At 38.9% G+C, this 24,673-nt stretch overlaps 1 protein-coding gene across 12 annotated transcripts; it reads left to right on the top strand.

Moving 5' to 3' along the window:
• The first annotated feature begins 1,774 nt into the window (after positions 1–1,774).
• On the top strand, positions 1,775–24,658 carry LOC115408326 (membrane cofactor protein-like). 12 transcript variants are annotated; one of them, XM_030119018.1, is made up of 13 exons: positions 1,775–1,847; positions 4,888–4,986; positions 5,848–6,030; positions 6,482–6,581; positions 6,765–6,838; positions 6,924–7,103; positions 7,181–7,366; positions 19,114–19,170; positions 19,845–19,910; positions 20,890–20,934; positions 21,310–21,388; positions 23,269–23,329; positions 23,612–24,658. In XM_030119018.1, the coding sequence occupies exons 2-13, from the start codon at positions 4,929–4,931 to the stop codon at positions 23,612–23,614; spliced, it is 1,092 nt and encodes a 363-aa protein (XP_029974878.1). In that variant the 5' UTR covers positions 1,775–1,847; positions 4,888–4,928; the 3' UTR covers positions 23,615–24,658. The 12 variants fall into 12 exon arrangements, with proteins under 12 accessions (XP_029974878.1, XP_029974883.1, XP_029974885.1 ...); XM_030119015.1 differs by lacking the exons at positions 1,775–1,847; positions 4,888–4,986; positions 5,848–6,030; ... (2 more) ...; positions 6,924–7,103; positions 7,181–7,366 and adding exons at positions 15,917–16,027; positions 16,825–16,925; positions 17,071–17,259; ... (2 more) ...; positions 18,150–18,329; positions 18,407–18,592; XM_030119017.1 differs by lacking the exons at positions 1,775–1,847; positions 4,888–4,986; positions 5,848–6,030; ... (2 more) ...; positions 6,924–7,103; positions 7,181–7,366 and adding exons at positions 15,962–15,982; positions 16,825–16,925; positions 17,071–17,259; ... (2 more) ...; positions 18,150–18,329; positions 18,407–18,592.
• Positions 24,659–24,673: the final 15 nt, after the last annotated feature.

Here is a 24,673-nt window from a genome sequence, read left to right as displayed (position 1 = left end):
GCTGTGGTGCTGGAGGATCAGATCATCCTGCATGGCATCAAGGACTACTCGCACTGCTATGCTGTTTGGACTTCTGTATGTGCTCAACATCCACTATACTCTATACTACCACTATACACTATACTACATCGAATTGTTCTGTTGTATTCATTTCAGTAAGAGTAACTTCCGCTTTGTTCAGTCCTTCACAAGTTTTCCACTTACCCCAAACTTTATTTCTGCTGCTTCATTACTGTTTTCAACTACATATCTCACTTTTGGGGGGCATTTGTATTCAGTGTGGTATATATGTTGTATAAAACTTTTGCTTTGCTTTTAAAAATGTATAGTATTAAACTTCTTAATTTTATATACTGTTTTAAGATGATATTGTAATTGTATCAATAAATAAATATTTGAAACTGTCATTGTTGGAGCATTTTGTTTTCTGGGCCAAATACGGCAAGTGAGTGTATTAAAGAAGTGGCCCGGTTACGGTTTAGTTGAGGCTGACATCTGGAACCAGTTCTGAAACTTGTCTGGTCCTCCTTCGGGCCAGCTGTGGTCATACAGGTGGTTGACGTCTGGGAGAAAAACTAAAACTTACCTCGCCCAACACTGGGCCAGGACAGGGCCACATATGGCTAAATAGGTGGCTGAGACATGGCACAATCATGGGCAATATGTGGCAACCAGAGGTGGCCCTCCCAAGTGCCGTAATTCATTGCGGTATGTGGGCCAAGTGTAAGTGAGAAGTGTGGGCCACTACTGGGCCAGACTAATTTTGCTATGTGGGGTGACCTGACCGTTCAGACTGAAGTCGCATGGCAAAAGATCCGATACGTATCGGATTTAGGACCACATAAGATACTCTTGAGAATCGCTTTCATGTGAATCATGTCAATCACAAAATGTATATTTAAAAATAAAGGTGCAAGAAAAAAAAGTACCCAAAACCACAAAAATGGGGAAAAAATGTCATTTTTTTATTTTCCTGTGTTTATAAAAGAGGAGTAGGATCAAGTTTAAGATTATCTAGTCCTGCCCTTTAGCTCTGAATATGTACTAATATCCTAATGTGTGCGAGTATCTTGTTTGCTCTGGTGACCTGTCCTGGGTGTGACCTGCCTACATCATCAGCGAGGATTGGCTCCATCACCCAATGTCCTGAAATTGCATGAAGCATTTTGAAAGATGGATGGATGGGAGTTCATCAAATCCCTGCCTGTGAATTTAGTGCTCAGTTAGTTGGTCATGATAAATTATTCAACATAACAAACAAATGAACAGTGAGTATTTGGCTGAGATTGGTCAATCACTTTAGTGATGCTGCAAGAAAAAACAATGATCCAATGTCATTTTTAGTATTCTGTGCAACTTCAAATGTGATTGTGAGCTTTTTTTATTGGTCTAATTTATCTGTCTTGCAGAGACAGATTTAATGTAATCTCCCTGAGAGTATCAAGTAAATTCACTTCATCAGACTGAAAATGCGCACCTGAGAGAATTTAATGATTCCATGAATTAGTTTAGTTAATAGTTCAGCATAATTGTGGCTGATTTGTGTGACTTTCTGCCTCTATGGGGTTTAGTCTGGATTTTATTAGCTATGTTTTGGTTGGATTTTGGATGAAAAACATAATTCTGACCTTTTTATCATATTACAGTGAATATCGTCCAGGATATTTCAGGGTTCGATTGCGTTTTTACAGAAATTACTTCACTCTGTGCTCCAAAACTTCACAGCATTTCGCTTGATCGGTGACGTCACGCGTTTGACCACACCCATTTCCGGGCTGGCGTCAAGGAAGCAAGTCGCTTGGAGGCAGAGTTGAGTTGGGATCTTTGGCGTTTTCCTGCGAAGTCGGGTGAGTGAAAGTAGGCTTCAGCTTTATTTTTGCCAGAATGTGATTTCCGGTCTGCGGGAGCGCGCACAGCTGAACAGCGCAGCTTCTGTGGCTCTGTGGCAGTCTTCATCGGACACAAGCAAGTTTTTTCTTTATGATCATCGCATGATGTTTATATGTGTTTTGCGTTTACGTCCAGTTGCCTTATGTCGCTGTTGAATAAGTTAGTTGGTGATGTTAATCTGCACGTATTTACACTAATAAAGCATAATATGTGTCACCGAGGCATAATTTTACAGGGTAAAAGAATCAAACTTTGCTGAGTGATACCAAGTTGGTTAAGCTCACATGAGATCATTATCACTCTGCTGTGTCATATTAAGTCATTCTGGGGCAAAATATCCCTCTATGTCCAATACCAGAGGCATGAATCAGTTTTGGCAGGTGAAATAAGCTGATTTTGACATTGTAATGTCCCTTTATTCATTTTTCAAACTGTAAAAAAGCACTGCTTGGGATCAAATTACTGTTGAGCGATCTAGTAATTTTGGTTCTGAAAAAAAGACCACACAGAATGCCTCGGTGACACATATTATGCTTTATTAACGTAAATACGTGCAGATTAAAATCACCAACTAGTTTATTCAACGGCGAAATAAGGCAACTGGACGTACAGGAGGCTATCAAATGCAAACACACACAAAAACCCAGCATGTGTATTAGCGTCGATATGTGTGAGATTAACATCACCAACAGCGACATGAGGCAACTGGACGGTGTCCGATGCCACAGAGCCACAGAAGCAGCGCTGTTCAGCTGCACCACGATGCTATTTTCCTTGAATTAAGTAATTCACTGTCTGATATTTTATCCACCAACTCGTATTCACACTGTTTGACGTGTTTATGTTACAGACAAGACGGTGCCGTTAATTGGGGTTTTGTGCTTTTTGAAGTTGGTTTGGATTCGGGTTCATTTTCGCCGTTATTACTTTGACGCGTTACCGCGCATTGTTTTAGGAAGTATGCCTGACCTCCTACGTTTAGGGCTGTACGTTTTCTGGTCTAAATGGGACTTTTTTTGTGTGTGTGAATCGGGTGTATAATATTAGCCGTATTTGCCAGTTAAACCTATAATTACTATCACGCGATAAACATACCTGCTAACGGGAACGACACTCAACAAAAATAATAAACGCAACACATTTATTTTTGCTCCCATTTTTCATGAGATGGACTTAAAGATCTAAAATTCATTCCAGATACACAATATTACCATTTCTTTCAAACATTGTTCACAAATGTGTCTAAATGTGTGATAGTGAGCACTTCTGCTTTGCCATCCCACCTCACAGGTGTGCCACATCAAGATGCTCATCAGACACCATGATTAGTGCACAGGTGTGCAGGACTGTCCACAATAAAAGGCCACCCTGAAATGTGCATTTTTTTCCCTCCTTTATTGGGGGTCTGGGGACTCAGAACCAGTCAGTATCTGGTGTGACCACCTCATGCAGTGCAACACATCTTCTTCGCATAGAGTTTATCAGATTGTCAGTTGTGGCCTGTGGAATGTTGGTCCTCTCCTCTTCCAAGGCTGTGCGAAGTTGAAGAGAACACCTCTCCAACGTGCCAGACGCCATCGAATGTGATACATTTTCCCACTCAAGTCTGTTACGGCGACGATCTGGAGTCAGGTTAAGACCCCGATGAGGACGACGAGCATGCAGTTGAATTTCCCTGAGACGGTTTCTGACAGTTTGTGCAGAAATTCTTTGGTTATGCAAACCAGTTGTTTCAGCAGCTGTCTGAGTGGCTGGTCTCAGATGATCTTGGAGGTGAACCTGCTGGATGTGGAGGTCCTGGGCTGGTGTGGTTACACGTGGTCTGCGGTTGTGAGGCCGGTTGGATGTACTGCCGTATTCTCTGAAACGCCTTTGGAGACGGCTTATGGTGGAGAAATGAACATTCAATGCACGAGCAAATGATCTGGTTGACATCCTGCTGTCAGCATGCCAATTGCACGCTCCTTCAATGCTTGCGACATCTGTGGCATTTTGCTGTGAGACAAAACTGTACATTTCAGGGTGGTCTTTATAAGGTGGGCAGTATAAGGCACACCTGTGCACTAATCATGATGTCAGATCAGCATCTTGATGTGGCACACCTGTGAGGTGGGACGGATTATCTCAGCAAAGCAGAAGTGCTCACTATCAAACATTTAGACAGATTTATGAACAACATCTGAAAGAAATGGTAATATTGTGTATCTGGAATGAATTTTAGATCTTTGAGTCCATCTCATGAAAAATTGGAGCAAAAACAAAAGTGTTGCGTTTATATTTTTGTTGAGTATAGATAACCAGTTTCATATTAGTTTGCCCAAGTTGACGTGTTTTAGTTGGAATTTGGTCTACTTTCTGAAGTATATGCCTAAAGAGCTTCACACGACAAACACACTCACCCAAAGATAATGTAGGGCAGAAAACAATTTATTGATCTTAGATGAAACGGGAACTAATTGAGTAAAATAGACTGAAATTGTTATTAATTAAGGATAATTCTTTTTTGCTGCTGCTGTTCACCTTTCCGGTGGCGTGGTGGTTAGCGCTCTTGCCTCACAGCAAGAAGGTCGGGGCTCCAGGCCTTTCTGTGTGGAGTTTGCATGTTCTCCCCGTGTGTGCGTGGGTTCCCTCCGGGTACTCCGGCTTCCTCCCACGGTCCAAAGAACATGCATGTCAGGTTAATTGATCACCCTAAATTGCCCCTAGGTGTGAATGTGAGTGTGCATGGTTGTCTGTCTGTCTATGTCAGCCCTGCGACAAACTGGCGAACTGTCCAGGGTGTACCCTGCCCTCGTCCGCAGCAGCTGGGATTGGCTCCAGCCACCCGTGACCCCGAAAGGGAGAAGCGGCAAAGAAAATGGATGGATGGATGTTCACCTTTCCAAAAATTCTTTTGTGAATGTGCCAGCCACTTTACCTTTCTGACTCTTTTTTGGTTTCATTGACTCGGTTCATTTCTTTTGACATTCTGACTCAGTTTCATTTCTTCTTTACCAGAATCAGCACATCGATTCTACACCTACTCCCACGATCCTGCAATGAGTGTCACTGCTTTATTTCTGCTGTTCAGTCTTGGCATTGCCATGACTGTTCAAGGTGAGTGCCCAGTGGTTAAAGGCATATTCAAGGATTCTCCGCCAATTTTGTACAACATGGCCGATTTGCCATTTTTGGAGCACTTCGCATGCGTGGCTCCCTCCGCATGAGGACTGTGCGAGCGCGCACGTCAGCCGCATGTCAGTTTGTTTACATCCGCGCAGCCGGAGCATTGTCTTTCCGCATCGGATTAAAACACGTTTGTGATCTTGTCAGACTCTTCTTCCAATCATACATAAGAATACGATCCGTAAAGGAGTGTCTTACGTGTTTATGCAACAGAAACACATCTGAATGGGATAATAAGCATGTTACCTGTCCAGCAGAAACGTCGCCACGTCGTGATCAGTTCTAAATCCATTTTTTGCTTTGAATGTCCGCCACCTCGTAAAGGAATCTCCGAGTAAAACACGTATTTTGCCCTTCTTTTCTATGGCCTTTCTTCTATCCTCTGCCATCTCAAACAATGTTCTTTTTTTTGTGGTGAGCCATCTTCGGAGGTGTTCGCGGGAGGAGCAAGCCGCTTCTGAATGAGGTCGCTCCCACTGCATGTCACTTTCTACACAGTGCTCTGCGCATGCGCGGCTCGAAACCAGAGCGCGCACAGAGGCAGCGACTCGACATGATATGTCATCACGCAAACGCCTTCCCACATTGATTGGCATTATGACTGCCCAATTACAAGTTGGAACCATACAACGCTGATTGGTTTGCAGGATCCTCCAGTGTGTCTTTAAGTAGCCTACGTGATTAGAAACACAAGCTGGTGTTTAGTCTTACGTTAACTTGTCTTTGCACTTGTACCCTTCTCACTCACTAATCCTTCTTTTATCTGTGTTTTTCTGTTTCTGCTCTCTTTAGATTGTTCCAGACCTTTGGGAGGACCAAACATGGATATAAAGGGCGATGACATTACTTTAGATTCATTTCCTGATGGGGCCAAAGTGACGTTTGTGTGTGATGTTGGCTACAGGTCTGCTGGAGGATCTCCCTCCGTTACTTGCACTGCTGGCAAATGGAGTGATCTGCGAATGACATGTGAATGTGAATATTACTATTTGATCTCACTTTCAAAGTACTATTAGCCAGTTCATTATCAGTTTACTATGTTTTTAATGCAGGTCCAACTCAAAACATTGAAGTATCATTGAGGAACCAGTTGCTTTTTCAGTCTTTCACACATTAATAACTAAAACATTCAAGAATTTTTGAAATAAAACACTGAGAAAATTAAGGTCTTCTGGGATGAAAACATAAAAAAAAAAACATTTTGAGATGCCAGTTTCTTGTGTTTTAAAACCCTGTGAATTAGAACTGTAAAGACTAAAAATGTAATTAATATACTCCAGTTTATATGCATTCAAATCTTGAGATGCATCTGAACACACCAGTGTTAATAATACAAATTTACTGGCAAAATGAGTTTACTCACATTATAAATATGTTTGCAAAGAGGGAAGTTAATTCTTACAGGTTTTCTTTTTTTGTGTTTAAGCTTATAATTGTGGCCCAGCTGAAGAGGTGACCAATGGACAAATTGACTATCCTACTGGGACGGAGTTTGGTGCCGAAGCTGTGGTCATTTGCAATACTGGGTGAATAATACACTCATAGCTATGAATCTTTTCAAAACATTTGCTTTGAAACAACACCTGTGGCTATTGTTTGTTAATTAAAGTAAAAAAAACATTGTTAATGTTAAAAAAAGCTCATTTCTTTTGATTGCCCGACAATCTTATGTGTTTTTACCACTGTGAAACTTTGTCCACTCTTTTCAGTTACAAACCAGTCGGTCAAGGACGGTACATTTGTGGTGACCAAGGATGGATGGGAAGATTAAAAACTTGTGAAGGTTGATAAATCTTCAATTTTCATGTTTTTCAAAAACAAAAAAAAAAAAAAACTGATTATATGGTAATATATTTTCTATTTTCCAGTGACAACTTGTTCTCCACCACCCGCGGTTCCAAATGCCACTTTCAGTCCGTCAAAAGAATTTTATGAGTACAGAGACGTTATCCATTACAGCTGTCTAAAGGATTTGGTACTCGGTGGATCAAATTCACTGACATGTTCTGAAAATGGGACTTTTATACCTGATCCTCCGACATGCACCAGTATGTGCTTTTTAATTGATTCTCAATATTTTCCAGTGTTTTTTCAGCTGAGAATGACTTTAATTTTTTTCCTGCAGGTGTTTTATGTAAAAAACCAGACTCACCAGAGAGAAACACCGAGTGGGCAGGGGGTGCACGACCTCCATACAAACACAAATCCACCGTGACATTGAAGTGCATATCTGGCTACAAGATGAATGGATCGGCCACCGTGATATGTGAAATAAATAATCAGTGGAACCCTCCGCTTCCAGTTTGTGAACGTAAGTCACACACCAGCATGTGTTTATATTTGCCTGAGTAATACTTTTGTCAAACTATCTGTGATTTCAAATCTGCAGTTGTGTGTGTGTGTGTGTGTGTGTGTGTGTACGACTCCACTTGCTGTCATGCAACACCACAGTTGAAGAATCACAACTTGATTTGTTTGGTTATTTCCTCTGGATTAGTCAAAGAAAGGGCCTCTGTCCTTCTTTACAAAGTTATCAGTTGAATTTCCAGGAATTTTCCCAAAACATCATGTATTACTTTGCAAACATGAAGATTCGTGTGCACATTTTTCACAGTATTTCTTTTCGTTGTCGATAAAATTACAAGCAGTTAATTGCAAAATCTGTGTTGTCACATTGCACATTTCCATTTCCTTTTAGATATTTGATGCTATTTGTTTCAGTTGATTCAATTCATTATGTTTTCCATGACCCTGCCCCCTTAATTTTTGCATCCAATTGCATTTACAACATACCTCATGTCAACAGTCATGCATGTACTGTATGTGCCTCAGCCTGACCTCTTTGATCTACTTGATGAATGTTTTTTTCTTGTTCTTTGTTTTCTTTTTTTTTTCTTTTAGATGACATTCCTCGAACCTTGGGTATTGTTTTTGGGGGTAAGTTTTAACCTCAATATTCTTTGACTTTTAGAAAGAGAAAAAATATATTTAATATATACATACATATATATATATATATATACAATGGGGGAAATAAGTATTGAACGCATTAACTGTTTTGTCATTACATTTATTTCCAAAGATGCAATTCATGTGACATTTCTTCCAGACACTGGTATTAACTCAAATAATCCACACATGAAAAGAAATCACAACATTCAAATCCATAAATAGTGATTATGTGGAATTAAGTGCAATAACACAGGAAAAAAGTATTGAACACACCATGGGAAAGCTGTATAGTTTGTCAAGGAAAGGCACCATACCATCTCACACCTGAAAGTAATTAGTCTTTGTACTTCCTATAAGTGCAAACCAACATCAGCTGGGTTAGTGCTAATTGATGGCCCTATAAACAGGTTGTTTTTTCACCAAGTAGTCAAACAAGACACATCTCATGATGGGTAAAAGCAAGGAGCTCTCTCAAGACCTTCGCAGCCTGATTGTTGCTCAGCATCAGAATGGAACTGGTTACAGACTTATCTCAAAGAATCTGAGTATTCCAGTAAGCACCGTTGGGGCCATTATCCGCAAGTGGAAGAAGCATCACCTTATCATCAACAGGCCGCGCACAGGAGCTCCTCGCAAGATTTCTGACCAGGGAGTCAGAAAGATGGTCAGAAGAGTTCTCAAAGAGCCAAGGACCACCCGGAAAGCACTCCAGCAAGACATGGAGGCAGCAGGTACAAGTGTTACAGAGAAAACGATAGGCAATGCACTCCACCGCCATGCCCTCTATGGACGCTCAGCCCGCAAGACTCCGTTCCTCAAAAAAAGGCATGTTGAAGCTCATCTAAAGTTTGCTAAACAGCATCTGGATAAGCCTGTGGAATACTGGGAGAATGTTGTCTGGTCAGATGAGACCAAAATTGAACTTTTTGGCTGTCATACTACACACCATGTTTGGAGGAGAAATGGCACTGCACATCACCCAAATAACACTATACCAACAGTGAAGTTTGGTGGTGGAAACATCATGGCATGGGGTTGTTTCTCATCTCGTGGTACTGGCAGACTTCATATAATTGAAGGAGCAATGAATGGAAACATCTATCGGCAAATTCTTGAGATGAACCTCCTGCCATCCACCAGGATGATGAAGATGAGACGGGGCTGGACCTTTCAACAGGACAACGATCCGAAGCACACGGCAAAGTTGACTCTCGAATGGTTTAAAAAAAAGAAAATCAATGTGTTAGAATGGCCCAGTCAATCACCTGACTTAAATCCGATCGAACATTTGTGGAAAGAACTAAAGATAAGGGTTCACCAGAGGGCACCAAAGAATATTCAGGATTTGAAGACAATCTGTGCAGAGGAATGGGCAAAAATCACACCTGAGCAGTGTGGGCGATTAGTTCATACATACAACAAGCGTCTGGAAGCAGTCATTGCAAACAAAGGCTTCTCCACAAAGTATTAAACGAGTCTCAGATAGTGTGTTCAATACTTTTTTCCTGTGTTATTGCACTTAATTCCACATAATCACTATTTATGGATTTGAATGTTGTGATTTCTTTTCATGTGTGGATTATTTGAGTTAATACCAGTGTCTGGAAGAAATGTCACATGAATTGCATCTTTGGAAATAAATGTAATGACAAAACAGTTAATGCGTTCAACACTTATTTCCCCCATTGTATATATATATATATATATGTATATGTGTGTATGTGTGTGTGTGTGTGTATATATATATATATAATATATATACACACACACATATTCTTTACACATACATAATATTCTTTGACTTTTAGACAGAGAAAATAAAAAATATTTAATATTTATATATGTATATATATATATATATATATATATATATATATATATATATATATATATATATATATATATACACATACATTTTGGCCTTACATGTATGGTTGGTTTACTGCAGACCACAGGCTTGTTAAGTGGTCATCATGTCCTTTATTTAATTTTTTCTTTTGACCTTGAACAGTGGATAACAAAGTGACACATCAGGACAGACTAGTCTAAGATGGATTGATGGATGTGTTGCCATCATGCTGTTTTTGTATTTATTTTGGTTAACTTCAAGCATTGTCAGACTCATAACCACTCATTCGTTTTCCCCTCATCATTGTGAAATATCTTTACTTTTTTTCTCGACAAAATAGTCCTCAGTTCTGTTGCTGTCATCACAATCTGTGGATGCTATTGCTATGGAGTCCAAAAGAAAAAGAGGGTAAAATGTTGTTTTATTAAACCTTGGCAAACTAACCCTTGAAACCGCCACTACCTCTATATCTGCTCCTCCACGCTCCGTTGTGCCTCTCAGATCAGCCATTAACAGCATTTCTTCCTTGTCCTCACGTCTTCAAACTTCTTTTTGCCCCAGTGTTTGCACCCAGTCAGCAGTTTCCACCCTGTCCGCCCTCTCTGTTCAGTGTTGTCAAAGGTTGCATGTTGTTATTCTGGGTAATTGTTGGCTCCCTGGTCCATGTTTTATTTGTTCACAGTATCATTATTGTGATCAGCGCTTTAAACACTCTCCTACACGGTGGCAGGTCGCTCAGATCTGTGTTAAATTCGTAAGAAAACCAAGAGGAATTGTTCATCCATCCTGTAATTTTAGTGTTTGAGAATTGCACTTATAATTGACTTTTTATGAGCTTTCACATAATTTCTCTGCTTTCAAATCTGCATTCTTTGTGACAAAATCAAATTACACTCAAAACTTTCAACTGCAATTCCAGATGATTACTCCTTGAGTATCAGTTATGGCAGGGAGGGCATCAAGTGTAGACACCTGAATAGTTTCCAGTTGACGTTGCAGCGTCTTCCTGGAGTGAATCTCGTGAAAAGGAGCAGACGGATAGATATACAGCACGTAGTTGCTGTGATAAAGTGGCAAACAGTCGAGTCACTGATAGAATCACTTGCTTCTTTTTGGTTTATACTGTACATGAACTGTTGCACATTTCTTCCAGAGTCACACTGAAATCTTGTTTCTGTGTTCCAGTTCCAGGATCTAAGTCCAAACTTTGGTCTCTGAGCTTTCTGATGAACAATCCAACTTGTTTGGAAGATTCAATAACCGTGCGCTGTGGAAGCACAGCGGGCTCCATCATTTGTTACAGCTGGTATGAGCAGAGCAGGAGAGATGTCCTGCTTCGGAGCTCCTCAGACCTGTACCTCACCTGTGGCACACTGGAAATGGACTGCAATTATTACTGCACTGTCAGATATAAGCATTCAAAATAGTGATGTCTTGTCAGTACACCTCCTGATGGCTGGAGACAGCAACTGCACCTACATGGTTCAAATTAAAGGTAAGAATACATGTCAAATCATATTCTAAAAGCATAGACCAAGTTTCGAACCATTGATGGATTAATTCAAAGTAGTTTTTCTTTTGTTTTATTCTGCTGCTGTTAAAAAACATTATGCTTGAAGAACATTCAACATCCACTGTTTAGTGCTTTTATGTGCTATGGCTTACTGCCTATTCTTGAAACCTCTTATTTCTGTAACTGTATGGGTGTGATGTAGATGTGGAAAAATACTAGGTGTGAGAGGAAGGGGTGACGAGGAAGCGAAACTATTATTTGTTTTTTGATGATTAACACTTAATCCATATTTAGATTTAGAATAAAATAGAATTATTTTGTTAATCCTTGGGGGAAATTGTACTTCTTTTTTTCAGAATACTTAAAAAAATGTTTTACTAACTCAAAATTTCCCTTCAGTTTTAGCTTATGCTGGCATTCTGTACCAAACCTTCCCTCTTCAGCCACTCACTGACCATGACAATGCTTGGACTTGTACTGTCTGTGTCTGTTTCTTTCTTTTTTTCTTTTAATTTTTTATCAGGCCAGCCCTTTCATGACTGTGCAGACAGATTTCCCTCAACTACAATTAAATCTGTGACCATTTTCCAAACAACAGAAAATTGTACTGACATGAGAAACCAGTCTTTGTCAGTCAGTCGAAATGGGACCAATCTGCCTTTCAACGGGTAATTCATTCTGATGGAAGCAATGTCAAAGATTGAAAAACATACATTTTTGCATACTGCTCAATAGTTGTACAACTTTTTATGAAAGCTTGTCATATTTTTTTTTTCGGATCATGGACTGAGATGCCACTCTGGTACCAGCTGCTTCGTTGGACTCCTTTTGTAGCTCTGATTATAAGTGTGTGCATACTTAAAGAGAGAAGAAAAAAAAAACACAAAAGAAGGGGCAAAAACGGAAGAAATGTTGTCAAAATCAAATAAGTAGCAAACAGTCTTTTGATGGTGAACTTAATGGCTTCAGCTAGAGTGATTTTTCTTCTTTGTTCATGAAGGTTTTCAAATAATGTCCTGATAAGTGCAGCGCTTGCTTTGCATTGTTCAAACATCCTTATTGTTGAACATTGAAAATGAGTGATGATTTAGTACATTCCTTGAAATTTTCACTTGATTTTTTTTAAGCTAATTCACAAAAACAAAGTAAATCTTTCTATTTTTTGTCAAGCTGTGGACAATGCGCTTTAACCCGTATTGAAAATGAGACGAAAAAATACCTATCAGCAAATACAATTTTATGCAGACTATATAGAACAAATGTGGCCACAAACTGTGTAATATTTATATTTATATTGCAAGCCAAGCAAACTTTTAGTCTATTTTATTTTATACCGTTTTTGCAATTTTTTTTTTGTCTTTTTGTGTGTTTTGTTTATCTGCACTGCCCACGAGAGCTGCTGTTCTCAATTTCATTGTGTTCTTCTGAACACTGACAATAAAGGAATTCTGATTCTGATTCTGATTCTATTTATTCTCACATGTAAATCAGAATATATAGACCTATTAAAGGAACAAAAAAATAAGAAAAAGTGCCGAAAATGACAAGTTTTTTTATTTTGGTTTCCCCGTGTTTACAAAAGGAGTAGCATAAAGTTTAACCTCCTGCCTTTTAACTCTGAATACATGTTAATATTAACAGTGACATTATACTCGTTTTGTACTGCTATGTCATTCTATTGTATGATAATCTTACAAAAGAAGGTGAATAAATCTAATAGCTTCTTGATTTACAGTTGTATATTATGAGACATTCACTTTCTACAAAGTTATTCATGCATTGACCATGACCTCATATAAGATACCATGTAAAATATTATCAATAAACACAAAACATGTTTGTAACTTAAGCAGGCTCTTCTGGAGTCCTCTTGAAGGATTAGTTTATTCCATTTTTACAAAGAAGCTGAATATTTTATGAACCAAGCTCTGTTAGTATCCTTGATTGTCCACAGTGGCAAATCAAAGCTGCAGACCCTGAACAAACACCACACAGCTTCTTCATATTCCAACCAGCCTGGCTTGAATCATTGAGAAGGATGCTGCTTGTCTTGATGAGTAAAATGCGATTGCTGGTTGAAAACGACTGGAATCTTTATGAGGAGTGATTCAGAGCTATCCGCTGTATAACAAGGATTGTCGTTACAGGATATGAGTGAATGCAAATACCTCACCCATATATTTGGAAACAAATCTTTGCAAGCAATGAGCCGGTGGTGAGGTGTTTAATGGCATGGAAATTTGTAATCTGAGGTGGTTTGATTAAAATTGTAATGAATGATAAAAGAGTATATTCAGCACTGCTGATATGATGCATTTTTATTAATTGAATGCAATTTATTCTGTTGGGCATATTTAGACTCTTAGTTGAACATCGGGGTTTGCCACACCATGGTTATCTATCAAATAGAACTGTTGTCAGGTAAAATAAAACTCTTGTTTGTGCAGTGCAGCGTTGCAGCTCTGTGGCTCAGCATGGAGCTTGATGCGGTTGGAATACGGCCCTGTCATTAGCTAAAATGCAATTTAGGTTTTAGGACAGGTTAATTTAGCCCAGTGTTTTTTGGATCTCAGTCACATGATCTCTTGAACTCCTCCAAGCTGCAGCCTAATCTGCACCTGCAATGTGGTTTGAAGCCTGCTGCCATCTTGTGAAGAGATCACACCAATACCTCTTCCAGGGCCCATCTGGGTTAAGTGCCAACCAGCTGTATTATCCTGATAACTTTTTTGATTTTAAACTTTTGCTCTTACTTTCAAATATTTCAGTGGTTAAACGGGTTACCAATATCATTACCAGCTCCTTCTTATCCTACTGAATAATGTGACTGTGACATCTGCAGTTAGCTTCTTCCGGAGTGACATTTCGCGATTTGACAGGAAACCTTTAAGCGAATCAAGTGATGAATATGTATTACTGGACATTTTCAAACCAACAGCTGGTGGGTGACTTTTCTCTTTCTCTAAGATACTCTTAAGATTCGCTTTCATGTGAATCATGTCAATCACAAAATGGATATTTAAAAATAAAGGTGCAAGAAAAAAAGTACCCAAAACAACAAAAACGAAAAAAAAAAAGTAATTTTTTTTCTTTCCCCTTGTTTAAAAAAGTGGAGTAGGATAAAGTTTAAGATTATCTCGTCCTGCCTTTTAGCTCTGCATGTGTACTAATATCTTAATGTGTGTGAGTATCTTGTTTGCTCTGGTGACCTGTCCTGGGTGTGACCTGCCTACATCATCAGCTGGGATTGGCTCCATCATCCAATGTCCTGAAATTGCATGAAGCATTTTGAAAGATGGATGGATGGGAGTTCATCAAATCCCTGCCTGTGAATATAGTGCTCTATTAGTTGATCATGATAAATTATTCAACACAACAAACAAATGAACAGTGGGTATTTGGCTGAGATTTGTCAATCACATTAGTGATGCTGCAAGAAAAAACAATGATCCAATGTCATTTTTAGTATTCTGTGCAACTTCAAATGTGATTGTGAGCTTTTTTTCATTGGTCTTATTTATCTGTCCTGAAGAGACGGATTTAATGTAATCTCCCTGAGAGTATAAGTAAATTAAATTAATACTTAGACATCGGTGCTTGTCTTTACCAAATAGGGCTCATTGGCATCAGTTTCTAATCAGGCTATCACTGTCTTGCTTTTGCTGAGCAGCCTTGGCCTTTTACCATCACTTCTCAAGGGAAGCATAGCACAGATAAGCTTCTCACATGTGTGTTGAGACACTCAAGCTGGAGGTTGTACTTGTTTTCTACTGGGCACATTTATTCCTGTTTTTTCTCATGGAATTCATGGTAATCTATAAAACTATAAATTAATTCCAAACATTTCAAAACCACTTATTGAGTGTATGCCCTTGCAGGACAGCCATAAGTAGGCACTGTTATTTGAAGTTGATTACTTCTGTCTATCTCATCAAAAATAAACCGAAGTCATGTTGACCTCATCTTTTTTTTTTCTTTTTTTTGGTGGGGATTGTTTAAGTAAATGTAGACATTGTCACCTGCAGCTTTGTTGGACTGTGAAAGTTTATAACCATTTTTGTTCTACAAAACATTAATAGACGGTTGGGGTGGGTGGGGTTACTGAATAACTGTAAGGCTTGTTGCTCAACAGGAAGTTCATTTCCTCATATTGATTTAGCCTGGGTTTGGTCCATTACATCACTTTCTCTGGAAGAAATGTCCGCATTGTTGCCACAGAAATAAGGGAAACTGAACACTCATACATTTGGGTGCATTACAGAGGAAGGTACTTTTTTACTCTGACAAATTAAAGAAGCTGCACATTGGTTTCACTTCTTCAGACTGAAAATATTTTGTGTGACTTTCTGCCTCTATTGGGTTTGGTCTGGATTTTATTAGCTATGTTTTGGTTGGATTTTGGATGAAAAACATAATTCTGACCTTTTTATCATATTTCAGTGAATATCGTGCTGGATATTTCAGGGTTCGATCGCGTTTTTACAGAAATTACTTCACTCTGTGCTCCAAAACTTCACAGCGTTTCGCTTGAGCAGTGACGTCAACACGTCGTACGTCACACGTTTGACCACACCCATTTCCGGGCTGGCGTCGAGGAAGCAAGTAGCTCGGAGGTAGTGTTGAGCATTGTGATCTTTGGCGTTTTCCTGAGAAGTCGGGTGAGTGAAATCATTGTGTTTGGCTTCAGCGAGCCGGATACATCGTCATGTCAGACGTGGGAAAATTAAGGTGACAGTGGGTAGCTAATGTTTGAGCGAGCTTGGTCAGCCGAACTTCAGTTAGGCTAATGCACCACGATGCTATTTTCCTTGAATTAAGTAATTAGCCGTCTTTTATTTTATCGACCAACTTGTAACCACACTGTTTGACGTGTTTATGTTACAGACAAGACGGTGCCGTTAATTCGGGTTTTGTGCTTTTTGAAGTTAATGTGGATTCCGGTCAATTCTCGCCGTTATTACTTTGACGCGTTACCGCCCACCGCGTATTGTTTTAGGAAGTATGCCTGACCTCCGACGTTCAAGGGCTGTGCGTTTTCTGCTCTAAATGGGACATTTTTTGTGAATCGGGTGTGTAATATCAGCCGTATTTGTCAGTTTAACCTATAATTACTATCACGCGAGAAACATATCTGCTAACGTGAACTAGATAACCAGTTTCGTATTAGTTTGACCAAGTTGAAGTGTTTTCTTTGGTCTACTTTCTGAAGTATATGCCTAAAGAGCTTCACACGACAAACACACTCACCCAAAGATAATGTAGGGCAGAAAACAATTTATTGATCTTAGATAAAACGGCAACTAATTTAGTAAAATAGACTGAAATTATTATTAAGTAAAGACAATTCTTTTTTGCTGCTGCTCTTCAACTTTCCAAAAATTCTTTTGTGAATGTGCCAGCTACTTTGCCAGGTACCTTTCTGACTCTTTTATCGGTTTCATTTCTTCTTTACCAGAAAATCAGCACATCGATTCTACACCTACTCCCACGATCCTGCAATGAGTGTCACTTCTTTATTTCTGCTGTTCAGTCTTGGCATTGCCATGACTGTTCAAGGTGAGTGCCCAGTGGTTAAGTAGCCTACATGTGATTAGAAACACAAGCTGGTGTTTAGTCTTACGTTAAGTTGTCTTTGCACTTGTACCCTTCTCACTCACTAATCGTTCTTTTGTCTGTGTTTTTCTGTTACCACTCTCTTTAGCTCAGGATTGTTCCAGACCTTTGGGAGGACCAAACATGGATATAAAGGGCGATGACATTACTCTAAATTCATTTCCTGATGGGGCCAAAGTGACGTTTGTGTGTGATGTTGGCTACAGGTCTGCTGGAGGATCTCCCTCCGTTACTTGCACTGCTGGCAAATGGAGTGATCTGCGAATGACATGTGAACGTAAATATTACTATTTGATCTCACATTCAAAGTACTATTAGCCAGTTCATTAGCAGTGTACTATGTTTTTAATGCAGGTGCAACTCAAAATATTGGAAGTATTATTGAAGAGCCAATTGCTTTTTCAGTCTTTCAAACATTCATAACAATAACATTCAAACATTTTTAAAATAATATACTGAGAAAATTAAGGTCTTCTGGGATGAAAACATAAAAAAAAGCATTTTGAGATGCCAATTTCTTGTGTTTTAAAAGCCTATAAATTAGAACTCCGAAGACTAAAAATGTCATTAATACACTCCAGTTTATATGCATTCCAATCTCTTGAGATGCACCTTGTTAATAATACAAATTTACTGGCAAAATGAGTTTACTCATATTATCCATCTGTTTGCAAAGAAGGAACTTAATTCTTACAGGTTTTCTTTTTCTATATTTAAGGTCATAATTGTGGCTCAGCTGGAGATGTGACCCATGGACAAATTGACTATCCTACTGGGACGGAGTTTGGTGCCGAAGCTGTGGTCGTTTGCAATACTGGGTGAATAATACACTCATAGCAATGAATCTTTTCAAAATATTTGCTTTGAAACTACACCTGTGGCTATTGTTTTTTTTTTTTTTTTTTTTTTTCAAATAATTGTTAATGTTAAAAAAAGCTATTTTTTTTTTATTGCTCTACAATCTTATGATGTGTTTTTACCACTGTGAAACTTTGTCCACTTTTTTCAGTTACAAACCAGTAGGTCAAGGACGGTACATTTGTGGTGACCAAGGATGGATGGGAAGATTAAAAACTTGTGAAGGTTGATAAATCTTCAATGTTCATGTTTTTCACAAACACAAAAAAAACTGTCTGATTATATGGTAATATATTTTCTATTTTCCAGTGACAACTTGTTCTCCTCCACCCGCGGTTCCAAATGCCAGTTTCAGTCCGTCAAAAGAATCTTATGAGTACGGAGACGTTATCCTATACAGATGTCTAAAGGATTTGGTACTCGGTGGATCAAATTCACTGACATGTTCTGAAAATGGGACTTTTATACCTGATCCTCCGACATGCACCAGTATGTGCTTTTTCATTGATTCTCAATATTTTCCAGTGTTTTTTCAGCAGAGAATGACATTAATTTTTTTCCTGCAGGTGTTTTATGTAAAGACCCAGAATCGCCAGAGAGAAACACCGAGTGGGCAGGGGGTGCACGACCTCCATACAAACACAAATCCACCGTGACATTGAAGTGCAAATCTGGCTACACGATGAATGGATCGGCCATCGTGACATGTGAAATAAATAATCAGTGGAACCCTCCGCTTCCAGTTTGTGAACGTGAGTCACACACCAGCATGTGTTTATATTTGCCTGAGTAATACTTTTATTGTCAAACTATCTGTGATTTCAAATCTGCAGTTGTGTGTGTGTGTGTGTGTGGGGGGGGGGATTTCTGTCACTTTCTTCGTGACAAAATCGCAGAAAGGGCATCAAGTGTAGACATCTGAATAGTTTCCAGTTGACGTTGCAGCATCTTCCTGGAGTGATTCTTGTGAAAAGGAGCAGCCAGATAGACATAAAACACATAGTTCCTGTGGTAAAGTGAAAAACAGGAGTTGAGTTTGAGTTGTGTGTTGTTACAAAAACGATAACGTGTCTCCTGAAACTGCTGTGTCTCTTACCATTATCATCTGATGGAGCGGTGATTGTTCTCTGAAGAGTTTATTTCACTGACCTGTGGACAAAGGACTAAAAACTGGATGTGCTGCCAGTGTATTTGGAAAACAAAAGGAAGTCAGATATCAACATAAATCACACAGATAAATGGATGCTTGGTTAACACACTTGTGTTTCTGCAGGTGTAGTAACTACAACTACAACTACAACCACATCTCCACCCACAACGACTCTCAAAGGTGAAGGTTTTAATAATTTGACCCTGTAAAGGGTGGCTTCTGAAATTCACCTCATTTCCTGTAGCATGACAGTTAGATGTTATCAACACCACACTGCTCACTTCTCTGGCAGTCAAAGTGAAAATCCTGTTAGTGTTATATAAACATTACAAAGCCCACACTCTACATTCAAACCTTTCAACTACAATTCCAGATGATTACCCCTTGAATATCGGTTATGGACGTTGCGGCGTCTTCCTGGAGTGATTCTCATGAAAAGGAGCAGGCGGATAGACATACAACACGTAGTTCCTGTGATAAAGTGAGAAACAGTTGAGTCATGGATAGAATCACTTGCTTCTTAGGAACTCGTAAACAATACACAGGAGTTTGTGAGTTGTTACAAAAAGGATAACGTGTCTCCTGAAACTGCTGCGTCTCTTACTGTTATAATCTGTTTGGAGCGGTGATTGTTCTCTGAAGAGTTTATTTTACTGACCTGTTGACAAAGGACTGAGAACTGGATGTGCTGCCAGTGTATTTGAAAAGCAAAAGGAAGTCGGATATCAACATAAATATCAAATGTGATTTGAAGTTTCTATGAATTCATAACTATGCACCAAAATCACTTGAATTCTAACAAACCCTGTCATTCGGCTGTTTGGATTACTTGGTTAACACACGTGTTTCTGCAGGTGTAGTATCTCCATCTACACCCACTACAACTACAACCACATCACGACCCACAAAGACTCCCAAAGGTGAGGGGTTTTAATAATTTGACCGGGTAAAGGGTGGCTCACGAAATTCACCTCATTTCCTGTAGCATGGCAGATGTTATCAAAACGACACTGCTCACTTCTTTAGCAGTCAAAGCTAAAATTATATTAGTGTTATATTAACATTACAAAGTATGCCTACTTTCTGATCGTTACATGACTCTCTAAACACATCTTAAGTACTTTTAAGTACTGGTTACTACTTAAAGCAGCAGTCTAATTGTTGTCTGCAATACACCTTTAAGGCTCAGCTGCATGAATTTGGAGAAGTGCTCTCTTGCACTGTTTCTCAACTCGGAAACTTTTCACAGTTTGTGCCACCTGAGCAAGTATGGAGCTCTCCATGTATCACTGACCTGAACGTACAGTAGTGGAGGCTTATCCTATTAGCTTTACTTACATTTTGAATATCATTTCATATCTTTTATATTGTCATTTTAGATTTGTACTTTTTTTTTTAATAGCTTTATGTATTTAATTTTTTTTTTTTTTTTTTTAAGACTTGCTCTCATGCAACACCACAGTTCAAGAATCACAACTTGATTTGTTTGGTTATTTTCTCTGGATTAGTCAAAAAAGGGCCTCTGTCCTTTACAAATGTATCAGTTGAATTTCCAGGAATATTCCCAAAACATCTTGTTGAACTTTGCAAACATGAAGATTCGTGTGCACATTTTTCACAATATTTCTTTTCGTTGTCGATAAAATTACAGTTAATTGCAAAATCTGTGTTGTCACATTGAACATTTCCATTTAGATATTTGATAGTATTTGTTTCAGTTGATTCAGTTCATTATATTTTCCATGACCCCCCCCCCCTTAAATTTTGCATCCAATTGCATTTACAACATACCTCATGTCAACAGTCATGCATGTACTGTATGTGCCTCAGCCTGACTTCTTTGATCTACTTGATGAATGTTTTTTCTTGTTTTTTGTTTTCTTTTTTTTTTTCTTCTAGATGACGCAAGTGACGTTCCTCGAACCTTGGGTATTGTTTTTGGGGGTAAGTTTTAACCTATCAATATTCTTTGACTTTTAGACAGAGAAAATAACAAAATATTTAAAACGTAATAATATATATATGTTGGCCTTACATGTATGGTTGGTTTACTGCAGACCACAGGCTTCTTAAGTGGTCATCTTGTCATTCATTTAGTTTTTTTTCTTTTGACCTTGAACAGTGGATAACAAAGTGACACATCAGGACAGACTAGTTTAAAATGGATTGATGGATGTGTTGCCATCATGCTGTTTTTGTATTTATTTTGGTTAACTTCAAGCATTCATTCGAACCCCTCTTGTCAGACTCATAACCACTCTTTTTTTTCCCCTCATCATTGTGAAATATCTTAATTTTTTTTTTTTCTCGACAAAATAGTCCTCATTTCTGTTGCTGTCATCACAATCTGTGGATGCTATTGCTTTGGAGTCCCAGCGTGCATCAAGAGAAAAAGAGGGTAAAATGTTGTTTTATTAAACCTTGGCAAACTAACCCTTGAAACAGCCCCTACCTCTATATCTGCTCCTCCACGCTCCGTTGTGCCTCTCAGATCAGCTATTAACAGCATTTCTTCCTTGTCCTCACGTCTTCAAACTTCTTTTTGCCCCAGTGTTTGCACCCAGTCAGCAGTTTCCACCCTGTCCGCCCTCTCTGTTCAGTGTTGTCAAAGGTTGCATGTTGTTATTCTGGGTAATTGTTGGCTCCCTGGTCCATGTTTTATTTGTTCACAGTATCATGATTGTGATCAGTGCTTTAAACGCTCTCCTACATGGTGGCAGGTCGCTCAGATCTGTGTTAAATTCGTAAGAAAACCAAGAGGAATTGGTCATCCATCCTGTAATTTTAGTGTTTGAGAATTGCACTTGTAATTGACTTTATATGAGCTTTCACACAATTGTGATGATGAAAATTGCCAGCCAGTGCAGAGGTCTGCCACATCTGCCACCAAAAGATCTTTTTTCCATCGAATAAAACATATGTAGCCACCAAAATATTTTAAAAATGAAACTACCTAGTTTGATTTTCATACTAAAACTGTTTATGGGAGTGTGCGTCAATCAGTTGATTTCAGCGTATTTCATCCCACACAAAATCTACTCACACCATCTTCGCAGTTCAGCGGTTGTGTGTTGAACATGAAGATTAGTATCGTTGTTGCTCGGCAACATTGTTGCGTTACAGTAAATGCAGTTTTTAAGTCTCAATTCTCTTATTGTATCATCTTATTGTATCATGGAGGGCATATTGGGGGTAAAAACTGTATGAGGAAGGCTCTCTGATATTACTGGGAATCATTTCAAGAGATTTGTAGGATTTATAGTCTGTGCTTCGTATTGCTTGGACATATTGGCAAACTCTTGACGGGTGATGTGACACATTTCTGGTAAAGCTAGTCAGAAAACATCACTTTTTTTTTTTCTTTTTCTTTTTTTTTTTAATGAACAACCTGCTGTATAGGAGAGTGCTTTGCTTCATTTCCTCTGAACAATCAAGATCAAAGTTCCCATCAGGTTGAATCCAGGTGTGGGCAACTTTGAGCAGAGTGGGGCCAAGTTGTGACTGAACACTTTTTCTACAAGGATTATTGACATTATGGTTATTGGAAGAACTTCAAATTACTGATTAGGCAGGTGAGGGATGTTTTTTTTGACTCAAAATGCATTTAATAATATGGTAATTACAAATGATATCTGACTTGACTGTTGGTAAAAATTACCTTTCTGACACTAAATCCAAAACCAAGAAGTAACGTAACGGAGTTGAAAAGACTCGCATGTCACAAATGATGTGAACCACATGAGCCCCACTCACTGAGTTGCCTTTGTCTGGTTTAGGTACCACAATATGAAAGTCAAGATCATCTTCAGTCAGCACTGGATCCCGTGTCAGTGAAGCTTTGGGTTATATTTATCAGTAACCGTTGGGCGTCCTCATAAAGCAGTTATCAAGAAAATATATAGGTGTTTAAATTTGGTTGACTGAGCATAAGGCTGTTTCATAAAATTTTAAATAGAACCAAATCAACAGACTTCACATGCAGCAGATCCACCTTTCTGTCCGCCGATGTTGCAGTGTCCGGTTCGAGTCCTCGATCAGGGAAGAGCTGCTAGTGCTTTACATCTTAGACATCAACACCCACACACATCTCAAACACTCTGGCGGCAGGCAGTGGACGGTGAGTTGTGTGTCAGTGAGGTGTCCAGTGTAGGTGAGTGGTGTGCAGTCTTGTGGGTGTTTATATTTTCCTCTCTGGGCTTTTTTTTGAAACGCTTGCAGCTTCTTTTCCGCCTTGTTGCAATTTAGCAGTCGTATTGACCAGTTATTGCTGGATTACAGTGATCGAAGAAACAATACTGACAAAGAGGCTCCACATGATGGAGAGGATGTAGCACTCTCGGTAAGAAGATGGCTGTCCAAGCACACGTTGAATGATGTCAAATCAGAAAATGTTCTGACTTAGATGTTTTCATGTTTTGTGCTGATTGTGTTTATATACATCAAATACTTTCTGTGTCAAAAAAAATTTTTCCGTCACCTCCACATCATGCACGGGTGTCAATCAGCTGGATCACGCCCTTATTTTTTTTAATTCACAGGTCTCTTGGTGATTTGATGCTTCATTCAAACTTATAAAAAAAAAAAACTCATTTCCTTTTCCCCTCTTCCTGTCTTCCTGTAGTAAGCGCGGCAGTCCTGTTTGCCCAACAATACTGGATGTAAAACCCTGAGAAGAGGAAAGCCCCCGGAGCAGTCTGTGAATGTACGTTCTCTGCGTCAGCATGTGGACGCCCAAAATTCATGAAACCTTGAGAATTCGCTTCTAAATATGTATCTTAAACCCATAAATCTTTTTCAATGTGAGTTTTAATTGAAAACACTGAATAGTTATTTATGATTTCCAGCATCAATTCCACACAAAGCTGCACTGCTCTTTATATTTCGGTGGCGTTTCCATTTGTTCTCTTCTGGTAATCAAGAAGGAATGAGCTTTCACGATTATCAGAGAAGCTTGAAGTCCACCTTGATTTTGATGTTTTGCACTATTGCACTGAGCACAGCTCAGCTGTGGCCACTGAAGAGCAGCGAAACTGATGCCTGCAAGTGATCAAAATCACGACAGAACATTTGATTGCTCTTCAATATAGTCATTGAGATTGAAGGATATTTAAACTGACTTTTTATTTAGTACTAACGCACCTTGTAACAGCAGAAGTGTATCAGAAAATACACTGCGGGTGAAACTGGGATGTAAATTTTATGTCAAGCCACATCCCTGAAAAGTAATCTATGAATTTAATTCAAGCAGTGAAACACCCGCAGATTTCAGATTTATCGTGCATAAACTGAAATAGTTCAAGCCTTTCAAAAGAAAAAAATATTAGCCCATAAGACATTCTTATTTTAATGTGGAAAAACGAGGAACAAAAAGTTCAGGAGTTTGTTGTGAAGTATGTACAACCCATTAACTCAGCTCTGCTGCTCATCTAACAAATAAATGAGACACCATTTGAAATAGAAATTTCCAACAGAATTTTTAGTCTAATTTTTCTTTTTTTTTTTTAACAATAAGCATTTGTTCCAACAAAGAAATACTCTACCAACACAAATGACCCTACTTTTTATATCTGAGTTAAGATGTTGTGACTATTTTTTTTTTTTAGATGCACCTGTTATGCAAACCTCATCCTCAACACAAAGCAAACAGTGGGGTCTGTAATCCAGTCCCGATCATAGTGCCTGA

This window comes from Salarias fasciatus, chromosome 20 (assembly GCF_902148845.1).
Source record: "Salarias fasciatus chromosome 20, fSalaFa1.1, whole genome shotgun sequence".
Taxonomy (NCBI): domain Eukaryota; kingdom Metazoa; phylum Chordata; class Actinopteri; order Blenniiformes; family Blenniidae; genus Salarias; species Salarias fasciatus.
Note: the sequence above shows the minus strand (reverse complement) of the source record. Positions and strands in the feature narration are given on the sequence as shown.

Excerpts from the sequence above, each read along its gene's own strand:
- LOC115408326 (XM_030119015.1), top strand. The coding sequence starts at position 16,868 with ATGAGTGTCACTTCTTTATTTCTGCTGTTCAGTCTTGGCATTGCCATG. Across the intron at positions 17,801-17,991 it reads GTGGTCGTTTGCAATACTGG|TTACAAACCAGTAGGTCAAG; the intron begins GTGAATAATACA and ends CACTTTTTTCAG. Across the intron at positions 20,935-21,309 it reads CTTGGGTATTGTTTTTGGGG|TCCTCATTTCTGTTGCTGTC; the intron begins GTAAGTTTTAAC and ends TCGACAAAATAG.